Source organism: Salarias fasciatus, chromosome 6 (genome assembly GCF_902148845.1).
Source record: "Salarias fasciatus chromosome 6, fSalaFa1.1, whole genome shotgun sequence".
NCBI classification, from domain to species: Eukaryota; Metazoa; Chordata; class Actinopteri; order Blenniiformes; family Blenniidae; genus Salarias; species Salarias fasciatus.
In genome coordinates this window covers 26,141,646-26,154,250 of record NC_043750.1, presented here as the reverse complement: position 1 = coordinate 26,154,250, position 12,605 = coordinate 26,141,646, and the positions used below count along the sequence as shown (strand labels likewise).

Below are 12,605 nucleotides of genomic sequence, written 5' to 3'. Positions count from 1 at the left end.
GGACAGAGCACTCCACTATCCATTACAACCAAACGCCAAAAGGAAGCTAACCCAGGAGCTAACTCCATTCTGTCTGGAAGCAGAGCAGTCGCTGGATGATAATGCTATCACACACAGGGGCATGATGCTAAAATGGTTTGAGGCTCAGATGCTAAGAACTAAAAGGCAAAGGAGGGCAATGAGCTTCGCAGGATGAGTCATAAACCCACACAACACAAAAAGCACTGTGAGCGAGAGAAAGGCATCTCACTCAGGACTCAACCTGAAGAATAAATCCTTCCCCCCCGCATCATATGATAGTTTTTACAATGGTTTTATTGGTGCTACCAGGGATGTGAAATCAGACAAGGGAAGGGAACGTTCCGAAATGGATCTTAGGAGACACGGTTTTTGATAAACAGGTGCAGAAGGTTACAAACAAATAAAAAGAGTGCCGAGGGCAGGACTAAGAAACTGTATAAAGGAACATACAAGACGCTGTAAGATCAGACTGGAACCACTTCTTGACTCTGTTGCCTGTTGTAGGAATAAAACTCATCTGCAGCCAAATCTGAGTTCTCCATCTGATTTTTGAATTGAGTTTTGACTCAATTCGGCACTATGTTCACTGCTCACAGCTCTGCACTATATTAACTCAATCTTTAGAGGACGCTCCACACCAGCGCCTCACATACATTGCAGCAGGCATGAGCTCAGGAAGACAAAGAGAGGGAGAACTCAACGGGTGTCACCTTTATGCAGTTCCACTGATTTAGACTCCACCCCACCTGGCCGCTTCCTCTACTACCTGAGACGGCACACGCCTCCACACATCTATGTACAGCCACCCGGTTACAGTCAGCTGTTTTCACCTTCAGTTAACTGGGATTGACTCCAGATAGGCAGACCCTACAACCACTGACTGACGAAAGTTTAAGAATCCTCCGAACAAAGCATGGTGCTTTAAAAAGAATGAAATTACATTTAAGAAGATAAAACCTGAAAGGTTAAGGTTCAAATCACATCCATCATAAAACCTGTGGCAAGTCGACCATGGAGGGGAAGTATTGATTGTACGCTGTGGTGATCCTGGATACAAGCAGTCAGAAGACCATAATCATCATTGTTGGGCTTGACAACGTCAAAACCAGTCCTTTTTTCATTTTTTCATTTCACTGAGCTGAAGAAGCTGGTGATGGTTGCTTTTAGTGAATTAGCTCGTCGTAATAATGCAGCTGTGGGAGGCTGTGGGGAAGCGTCAGTATATTCTCATTAGAGAGTGTGCAGTCAAACCTGCAGGTCTCTAAAAAACAATTACCATTGCTTCGGAAATCACATTCAAACTCATGTTTCAGTCCTTCCGTAGCTTGGATAATTTGCTCTGAAACCTTTTTAGTTCCCCCTTTTTTTTCTTCATAATAACAGAGTTGAGAAATGACTTAATTAACTTCTCTGTTTCTGAACAGCAGATCCTCATTTCGATAATAGAGATGCCCAAGTTGTCAGATTAATGGTATTAAAACTGAGAGCACATCAAACTTAAAGAAAGTCAGACTTCAGCATGTCAGAGGATCTCTACGCCACGCCAGACTTCACCAAGAAGGTCAGATTTCAGGCGGACAAAAAGGCGGATGGACCTGTGGAAATCTGTGACAGCTGCGACAACGCCACAATTTACGATAACTACTGTGCGAAAGAGCTCAAACCACCGAACGGGGAAGAAAACAGGACCCAAGATCAACAGCAAAGTATCTATCTGAGTGTCCATATCCAAATACTGTTTTTAAAAACTATGTGTGTTTTTTTGCACTGCTGGAGAAAGCTTGTTTTTAATGAGATCTAGTATACAATTTATATATTTATCTGTTTTTAATGGCAGAAGAGAGTTAAATGCATCTAATGAAGGATTTTCAGTCAGTATTTGTGTGTGTTTTTCAGCTGTTCCACAGAACATAAACTCCAAAGAGAGGGATCTTCGTGGACCTACTGCGGTGTTTCTGGGAATTCTGTGTCTTTTCCTCCTGATCACAGTCGTCACCCTGTTGATCCTGTGTGAGAATATGATTTCTAAATGCATCTTTAGCAGACTGTCTTGGTTTCTCATTATTCAAGGACTATTCTTAAAACAGTCACTTTGATAAGAAAACTCTGACCACCAAATGTGGAAATACAGCAAAGATAAATTGTTCCTCCACACAAAGTGATGATTTTTTTGAGATTTAATTGCATTTTCTGTTTTTTTTTTTTTTTTGGTTTTTTTTTTTTTTGGTTTTTTTTTGTTTTGTTTTTCTATTATGGTGCATTACAGTACCTAGGATTACAAATATGTTTTAACTGATATTAACATGAATGTGAGTGGAGGAACAATTAAAAACTATTAAAAAAAAAAAACATCTGTAAATGCAGTGGAGTTCAGCTGAAACACTGTCATATTGTTATACATGATTTTGCACAATGCGTAACCCAGACATGGCTTTCTGTGACAGTGGTTCAGGTTGAAAAGGGCTGGACCGCTGAGAGGAATCAGCTGTACGAGGAGAAGGTCAACCTGTTCACAGAGAGAACAGAGCTGCTGAAGAATATCACCGAACTAAAGGGGCTCAACGCAAACCTCACCAGGAAGAGTGAAGAATTACAGCGGCAGAATGGTGAGTAATTATGATATGTGAAACGAAATGATTTCTTTCTTCAAAAAGTGATTCAAAAGTTGAGGATACTTTTAAAAGCAGTTGACATGGATTTTGAGCAATAGTACATTGATCACCAAATGATCTGAACACACTTCACAGGATCTTTCAATCTCGCACACACACACACACACACACACACACACACACACACACACACACACACACACACACACACACACACACACACACACACACTTACATCCGAGGCTCTGACCAGGTCGATGGAGCTGTTGTTCCAGGCCTCCCCCTGGCACTTCCTGCGCTGAAGCTCCTGCTGGATGCTCTTTGCAGCTAGCTCCACCAGACTATGAACACACACACACACACACACACACACACACACACACACACACACACACACACACACACAACCACTCATCCCTAAACCAAACACACTCAGATTCTAACACACTCTCTCTCACACACACACACACACACACACACACACACACATCACCCTACGGAAGGTGCTCCACACCACAGAGAGCAAGTTACTGAAATTAAACTGACATAGAGAAGCAAATAAATGGGAGCTTTAATACAAATTTACATCAAAACAGTTGAAAATTACAAAAGAAATATGCATCTTTAGTCAAATTTTAGAGGTGTTTTCCTGAAAAAAGCGCATTTATTTTGCAGAATCTATTGGCATATAAATTTGTTCATTGGGCCCATTTGTACATTTCAGTATTTATTTTTAATTATGGCAGTTAAGGTCCTCCACTAGACTCCCCCTATTTCACCAAGTCTACAGGTGGACTCACTTGAAGAAATTGGTGGAGTCTGATGTTCTCCTGTTTGGTTGGAACAAAAACCAGGAGCCACAGCGTCCCTTTCTGGACCAGTTAGGAGACCTCTGGACTATAGTGTCTAAACCTCAACTTTTAGCTTCTTATTTCACAAAAAGAGCAGTCCTTCAGTGGCGCTAAATCACAGTTGTGTGTGAACATTTTATCCAAATCTACACAAACAGGATTGGAAATTGAATTTGGCAACATCTGTAGAGGTTGCAATAACCCAAGCAATATATTCCTTTTGAGCACACTAATCTTACCCAGGCAGGAAACAGGTAGCGTTCTCCATCTGTGCAAGTCTTCCTTAATGCCTGTCATAACTGGATTGAGGTTAAGTTTATTCAGAGAAGGACCAATTCTCCTTGGGTGATCACAGAAAAGGGAAGTCAGATGGTGGGTCACAGCCTGTCACACACAGCTTTTATACAGTTTAATCGGTATTAAATGAGTTACATATAGAAAAAGGAACATATTAACCCTTTTAAAGTAGCCCACCCACACCTTCTGGTATACTCATAACCCCTTCGCTCACCTCCCATCCACCTAGCCCTCATTATCCTTTCTGTCACCAATCCAACCAACCCATTTAAGGAGTTGCATGTGAGAAATGATATGTCCCCCGGACAATCAGACAAACTAAACTAAATCAAAAACAAAAACATAAACAAAAAAGCCCACACACAAAGAACTAAACAGGCAAAACAAGATCGGAAGTACATTAATAATAATAATAAATGGCTTCACTCAGAAAGTCAAGAAAAGGATTCCACAAAGAATTGTGTAGATGCTTCTGAGATCTCAGTGTGAAATGGATCTTTTAAAGTTTTATGTGATTTAAAACCTCTCTAAGCCAGATACTGCGCGTTGGAGGAACAGTGTGCTTGTACTGAGGAGCTCCAAATGGGGGTTCATGAACAGAATTCATGATAAAAAATTTTCCCTGAAGTGTTAAATATTTGCTGCCAGAAGTCTCTGAGGGCTGTGCAGGACCTGACAAATCTATAAAAATCAGTGACCCATCCAATTTATTTTGAGATGGGGAGTTCGACAGCATCTGCAGCTTCGTCCTTTTCTGTGATGCAGCTCAGATGGTGTGAAAAGTGAAACCTTATCAACCTTATAAATTACTTTGCGCTGCATTTGACCTTACGTGACATGTACTTATGCTTAATACAAGTGTGTACACCTGTTCAATGACACAGTTTGATACACAGAAGACATAAGTTTATCAACAGACCTCAGAAGAGGTCAGTTCCAGAATATGTCACTTATCTCACCCATTTTCCATTTTTTTTCCAAAACTTATCTCACCCATCAGACACATCGAATAGATACACAATGCACAATTAAAGACAGAAGAACTGTTCACATGTACAAGAAAATTATAATGCAAATGTAAATTAACGGCATTTTCCTTTTCTTTTCCCTCTCAGATATTCTCCAAGAGGGATGGGAGCATTTCCGTTCCAGCTTCTATTACATTTCCTCCACTATGAAAACCTGGCAGAAGAGTCGAGATGACTGTCTGAGCAGAGGGGCCGACCTGACGATTGTAGACAGCCGAGAAGAACAGGTTGGTTATGTCTGTGTGATTTAATACGAGTGTGCAGAGTTACAAATGCACAATCAGAATGATGTCGACTGAAAAATGATTTTCTCTGCAAGGACTTTTTAAGAAGAAATTCCAAGGCAATGTGGATTGGACTGACTGACAGAGTAGAGGACACAACGTGGCGATGGGTGGACGGAACTCTGCTGAACACAAGGTTTACATATAAATAATTCAATTAATCAACTTACTTTAATCTAAAAGACCTTGAATAGGCGAAGAAGTCACTACTAACATTGCTTCTGCATCTTAAAAATTAGTCTGTTGAACTTTTGTTTCAATAATTGTTGTTTTGTATTTCAGCTACTGGTACGATGGAGAGCCCAACAACTACCCAAATGAAGATTGTGCAGAAGTAACAACTCGTAATGAGGAAAACAACTGGAATGATGCTCGATGTGACCGTCGAAAATACTGGGTCTGTGAAAAGAAAGTGGCTCCATAAGTCAACATCCCAGATTGATGTTGAGCTCTTCATCAGTTAAGATCAAACCATTCAGAAAAAAAAAAAATGAAGCTCTTTTGCAATTCTCTGCAGTCCTCCTTAAATGTACAGGCACACAAATTCTGAAGAATGTCTTTTTTAACTAATGCAGGTTTACTAATCTGCAGTAATCAACATCAGATCCTTTAAGTTCAATAAGTTATGAAGTGGTACCACCATGTGTTACGGCTGTTGTGATCATCACAACCCACTGACGACTAATTGGATTGAGATATGTTGAATTTCTGTTGAGTCAACAAGTCAAAATCGTTGCTGTAACCCTTAATAAACCCTGAACTGTTGTTTGTGTCATTACCTGCTGAAAAAAAAACACTGCCATCAGATAATACAGTTGTCATGAAAAGGTGAAATAATGCTTAATTAGATGTTCTGTGTCAGATGTTCTGTCTCAATCACCACCACAAAGTGAGATTTCCATTTGCCTCTTCATTTACACAAACATTAAGCTCCTTTCTGCAATATATTTCACCAATTCATATATTCTTCTCTTTGCATGTTTTACACTCACGAGATGCATGTTTTAATATAGTGTCTTTATATATTAGTTTATTTTGAAACACAAATACATATAAAAACAGATATGGAAGCAAATTTTTGCAAAAAGTGCCCAAAATAGTACATTACCTGTAGATTATTTGTGTGTCAATTTAAACAATACAATTGCATTTTTCTGTGGCGACCAAACAGGAGCAACCAGAGGTCATCGTCTCTATGACATGACTACTGATACACAGCCCACATTTTCCTTATCTTGGTGCTGAGGGAGCAGTTATACCCTGTGTCATTCAGATGCTCATTTATACTTGATTAAAATGAATAAAACTGACATTCATCGATAGAACTGTATCAACATATGCAATTTAGAGAGGTTTTATTGTACGCGTGTTAAGGTTACTCACTAATGTGAATTGTGTTTATTTCTAGATTCTGGATGTCAAGGTGGCCCACATGAAAAAAACAACTGTTTTGTAATTTTCCCTTAATAATCCACAATTCTTAAACTGGAAGATTGTTAGTTATCGGTCCAAATGTTTCTTCATCTGTGAGAAAGTGCATTAGGTAGACAGATTTGTGACAACAAGCAGCTGAGGCAGAGCACAACATCTGGTGGGCTTTCATGAAGTCCTTCAGCTCCTGTCACTTGCCTCAGACTGTTACACCTGACAGCAAACCGTCAATAGTGCTGCTTCCTCTTCGAGACACACCCAGGGCCAGCTTCCAGGGAAGATGTCAGAGGAGCAAGAATCCCGCAGCACCAGACACCAACCACACCTCAACCTGCCACCACTGCAGCTGGGCCTGCAGACCCCCTACCAGCCCGGTCAGTCAGGGGCGCTCTTGTAGTCGACCTCAACCACCACGTTCAAAGCCGCACCATCATGACACTACTCATTTCAGTTATTACATTTTCAAAGGATTTTACTGGTAAAACCACACACACACACACACACACACATACGCACACACTAAGACTGCTGAACAACTTCATCCAGTAAGCTGAACCCTGCCCACGACGGCCTCCTCTGCCCCTCAACTGTAACATTCACACAAAAACATCCATTACATCATTTTTTTATTGTTATATCTTGTTTTGTTTTTTTATTTCATTTTAATAAGATGAGAGAAAATGGCATTTTTATTCTCCTATATGTCCTTGACACTAAGAGGGCTGACAATTCAAAAACACATATGTTGATGGGGTGAAGTAAAATGGATTAATGTTTAAATTACACTTTCTTTCAATGTTGAACTTTTTTCAACATGTACAGTGCAATATTGCAACTGAAGGAGGAAGCCCTAATCGATTTATAGTTTTCCCTATGTTTGCATACAGTTTATACTTTTTATATTTCTATTGTGTTTTTAAGGATTGTTCATTCATCTCGAATGCATATGATGAAACACATGAATGTTATATGACTACAACAATGACTTTATGTACACTGTCATAAATTTTAATATCAATATGTATCTTTTAATGAGTGTTAATGAACTGTTGGGCTTCTTATTAATCTTTTTCACCTTTTCTGGGCCTTATAAAAGAAGAGATTTATCTCTAATTTCATTCGCAACTTGACGGTTTAACATAGTGTGAAATTCTCTCTAAATCAGATAATTCCTAATAATCTTTTTTGTTTTCATTTTTGATTACTGTATGAGCCTTTTTCTTTATAGAATTAGTTTTTAGTTTATTATGTTTAAATAGTCAATTGCCTCTGAGTTTGTTCACCTGACTCCACTGACATTTATATTTGACATGTAAGAGGTCCATTTGTGAGCTTTGTCAGCTGTTGTTCCTCATTTATGGTTCGTCTCACAAAATCCAGTGTTTTTTAATGAACAGGTTGACTTCCTGTTTTCGTGTTCTTCTGCTTTTGCACCCCAGGTGTCCAGACACACCGCAACAAACCAATCATGACTGTGCAGAAAGCTGACGAACTGAGCGTTTAACATCAAGCATCAATCTGAAAATCATGTCGAACAGACAGCACGCTCAAACTGAGGTCATGAATGTTCCTGGTCATAAGGACGGCAAGGAAAATGGAATGGACATCTACGTAAGTGCAGAAAGTCTCAGAGTGTATGAGAATCCCTGGGTGGAGTCCTCACCGTCTGCACCGCCTCAGCACACAGGTATGGACACAACAAGACAGCCTCTGAATTCAACTCTATTTATTGAACTTGACCTCGTTAGTGCTTGTGGTTGTGAATGTGAGTGTGTAATATGGTTTGTCGATCGTCTGGACAGATCTCCACTTTGTGTGTGTGTGTGAAGACAGTTTTATTCGGGCAGAAAACTAGTCAACAAAAAATGACTTGCTCAGAGAGCTGTATTTCAATACCTTCAGTGTGTTTTTTTTTTAAAGAAAGAAATCTTTTTGTTGTTGTTGTTTGTTTTTAGTGCCTTATCTGATAGAAAACTCTGGAAAGAGGAGACACTGCCGGACGGACTTGGTGATTCTGGGTATCTTTTGTTTTCTCCTCGTGATCGGCATCGTCTCTCTTGGAGTAGAAAGTACTTTTCTTTTCTGTTTTGGATTTGGATTGATATTGCAACGTGACAACAGAAAAACTTACACCTCACCGCTATGCCACCCGCCTTCCTTTAACAGTGAAAAAAGAAACCACTGAGCTGAGGACAACAATCGACCAGTTGTGGGCTGACAAGTTCACACTGTGCAAGATTTTCTGTGGTAAGCAGAGTATTATTCTCCTGTCAAATTATAAAGGTCATAGGTGATTTAAGTCTTGGGAGTATATTAATGTGCAATTTTTTTATTTTTTTTTTTTTTTTTTGCTTTTTGCTTTTTTTCTTACTAGCATCACCATTTTTAAAGGTGATGTGTGAAACAAACAGAAGGAAATGGGGGAAGTGCTCACACTGCACAGCTTTTCCTCTGGTTTAAACACTGCTGATGAGAACACAGTTTCTCCTGTAGACTCTTAACAGACAGGATTCCTCTTTCTTCTTCTTCCTTTTTGATGGAATACAAAATGGCACCACGCTGGTACGTCAACTCTAATGAATAGCTAGTCCTATTTCTGATTGCACTTGCAGGAATGGTGCTTTAGTCTCGAAGCCACATCGTTTACAGTCACCTACCTTTACATGGTTTCTGTTGTGACTGACCAGACACAAGACCTCGCCATGTCTCCGGTTTTAAGCGGTTGATATTTTCATATTTTAGCAGGCACTGTGCTGTAGTTGAATTCAAGCCATGGTAAAAAAAATCTCAACTGACCCGATGTTTCTTCCTCACAGCCAAGAAGAAGAAATTGGAGACATGTAAGACCTGCAACCCGACAAGCTGACATCAAGATCTGACAAGGACTTGAAGGGATGCCACTCACAACAGGACAGAGGATCCTATAGACAAATTGAAGAGGAATTCTAAAATCCAATTTGTAAAATTGGTAAACTATGTATGATTTTTGGACAATGTTGCAATTTTGTCTGTACTGTTTTTTAGCGCTTTGTTTGTGTCTGTGTGACCTGAAAGGACGTTAAATAGCCACACTGTACGCATGTACTCCACAAACCATTCCCAGCATTCATAAACACAAAACGCACAAAACTATTCACTGTTGTAATTATTACAGTTGAGTAGAATATTTTTAAAAAGAAAGAACAAAGCTATGAACAGTGTGCTGATTGTTTGCAGCATGTTGCAATTACCTTTAAATTCAGTCAACTTTTCCTTCTATTGCACTTCATTAGCATTGGAAGGAGCTGGAGCTGATCCAGGTGAGGACGGACTGAAGCAGTATCAATGATGTTTTGATGTTTTGCTGTACTCTTAAATAGGCATGACTCCTCTTGACTGTTTGTTGAATGTTCTTTTCTTTATTGGTGCTCTCACATCAGGCTTCCATTGATGATCAGTCCAAGGAACAAAAAAAAAAAAAAAAAATTGAGGATTGCTATAAAGCAGATTAGTGTCTTGTTGTCTGGCTCAAAACAGTATGTTTCACTATTGTTTTCAATATAGGTCATTAAAGAAACATAGCATGTTAACAATGAAACCAACGTGTTTTTCTATACAAAAAATCAATTACATCTCCTATAATGTTTCCAGGTCATAACGCTTATATGCTAAATGGTAAAATGTACACGGCTATAATGCTACCATGCTGTGATGCTACAATGCAATGATTCAATGATGCTACGATGTTATGATGCAATAATGTAATGAGTTTGTGGCGCAAAGATGCAACAATACTGCTATTCTATGGGGAAATAATGCAATGGCACTCTGCTGTTTTGCTGTTACATCATGTTGTGCACAGTGCATCTATGTGCTCAAATTGTTGAAATGTCAGCGTGGAAACAGCAGGTGGTGCTGTAGTCTTAGCTCAAACAGTCAAAGGTTTACAGTGCAGTGAAAGGAGACGAATTCACACAAGTGAGAATAAAATCTGAGCTGAACTTTGACAGAAGGTGTTATTGATGGTGAGGGTCATTCCCAGGATTTCAGGGGCTTTCACTCTCTCCCAGCTGTCTGTCAGTCTTGCACTTGTTCAGACAGTCCAGACACAAGAAGCTCTCTTTCACCAGGTGGAAGTCCTGACTTATTGTGACCGTCTCCGCGCCGGACGTCTGCTTGGCGTCGATGGGATTCCGGTCCAGGTTGACCCTCTCCAGCTTGCTCAGCCTGCTGAGGCAGCTGGGGACTCGGGTGAAGCGGTTGTCGGACAGGCCGAGGCTGCGGAGCTCCTTCAGGGCGCCGACGGAGCTGGGGAGGGCCTCCAGCCGGTTGAGACCCAGGCTGAGCGTGTGGAGTTTGGCCAGCAGGCCGACCTCGTGGGGGAGGCTGGTCAGACGGTTGTTGCACAGGTTTAGAACCTGCAGCTTCTGGAGGCGGCCGATAATCACCGGGAGCTCCTCTATCTGCAAGGCAAGCATCAGCGTGGTAAAAACTGAGAGCATGAGGTCTGGCAAAACTGTTTAGGACAAGACAAGACGACGCCACGGAATGACTGGTGTGTCTGGAAGGTAAACATCATCAACGGGGTGAAAAAACACAAAGTGAAGAGAACTCAAACGCTTCTCATTGATGGTGAAAATCAGTCAGCAGAAAAGTCTCCATTGCAATTTTAAGAACAAAAAAAAAGACAGAGCAACAAAATCCTTTAAAAAAATGTTTAAGTTACTCTAAAAATGTTTTGTTTCATTACTGTTTCATTCACAAATCTAAAGCAATATTATGCAATTTCAAGCAACTTCTCAGCGTAAGTATCAGTGAGAGAGTGTCCGGTTTCTTTATTTACCCAAAGTTTTCAAGTGAAAATAAAACTTCAGCTGAGTTTTCACTGTGAGTTTACATGACAATGAGGCTTGGAGCAACTGAAAATGCAACTTTTTTAAATCGGCTTCTGAGGTGGAACTTTTTGAAAATGCTCCATCTCTATTCAAACAGAGGAAAACGCAACTTTTTGAAACGCTGCTAATCTTTATCGCATATTGTGGCCCTACCTAAAAAACAACACTGTCGTCAGTGTTTCTGGCGCTGTCATGTAAAATTACATCTTTTTCATAATGCTGCAGTGGAAAAGTGAAACTTTTCAGAAACAATAATGCAAAAATGATGGGTTTGATCTGGAAATGATGTTGTGTGAACAACTACAAATAAAACAACAAACAGCATATGTTACTGAATCAAAATGTAATGTGATCATACCATTTTGATTGACAATGCAGTGAACATGCAGGATACATGAAGAAAGCAGAGACAGTAATGCAGTAATGCTCACATAGTTGCTGTGCAGATCCAAAACACAGAGGCTGGTGAACTGATCAATAAAAGAAGGAACCTTTGTGATCAGATTCCTGCTCAGGTCCAGTTCATCCACGTGACACAGCTTCTGGACGCACTTTGGCACGGCGGCGATCTCCTTCAAACTGAGGTCCAGCCGCTGTTTGCCGTCCAAGGTCAGCTCCACACATTTCTGAGCCGTTTTCAAGGTGACCACCTTCCCTTTGGCCTTTTTGTTGGCTTTCTTTCCTCTCGCCATGCTGCTGCAGAGACAAACAGGAACCGGTAGTTAACAGTAACCATCGAAGCTGTTTGACAACTGGGTTGACAGAGAAACTGGAACTAGAAGATGGTGTTACCAACCAGAGACCAGCCACTTGTAACAGAAGACAAGTTTTACCTTTTTCCTGAAAGGAAATATGGGTCAGGCTGGCCCTCGCTGCTCCATGACAAAGCAGATTAACATTTAACAGGGTGTGTGTGTTCAGCAGTGTTTTCAATCAAATCTTAGAAACAGAAGAAATGCATTTCTTACCAGTTTAATTATTCCTTCCCGTTCGACCTGAAAACATTTCCAAACAGAAGTGATCTCCTTCTCAAGCCTTCCTGCTAGCCTGGACTCACATGGACTTTGTTTTCCTGGGTTCCCCGGCAACTGCTGCTCAGTGTGCTGCTACTCTTGGGACAGTTTGAGCTGTTAGTGCTGTTTTCTTATGGAGGCATTTTTGAAAGATCATAACAACTGTTTCGAAGACTGTTCTGAAGCTCACTGAC

General features: G+C 40.4%; 1 protein-coding gene across 1 annotated transcript; it reads right to left on the bottom strand.

Annotated features, from left to right (window-relative positions):
* Nucleotides 1-10,549: 10,549 nt before the first annotated feature.
* lrrc18b (leucine rich repeat containing 18b) lies at nt 10,550-12,090 on the bottom strand. The gene is made up of 2 exons (XM_030093362.1): nt 11,830-12,090; nt 10,550-10,966 (listed from the first exon to the last, which is right to left on the bottom strand). The coding sequence occupies exons 1-2, from the start codon at nt 12,088-12,090 to the stop codon at nt 10,550-10,552; spliced, it is 678 nt and encodes a 225-aa protein (XP_029949222.1).
* Between the last annotated feature and the right edge of the window lie 515 nt (nt 12,091-12,605).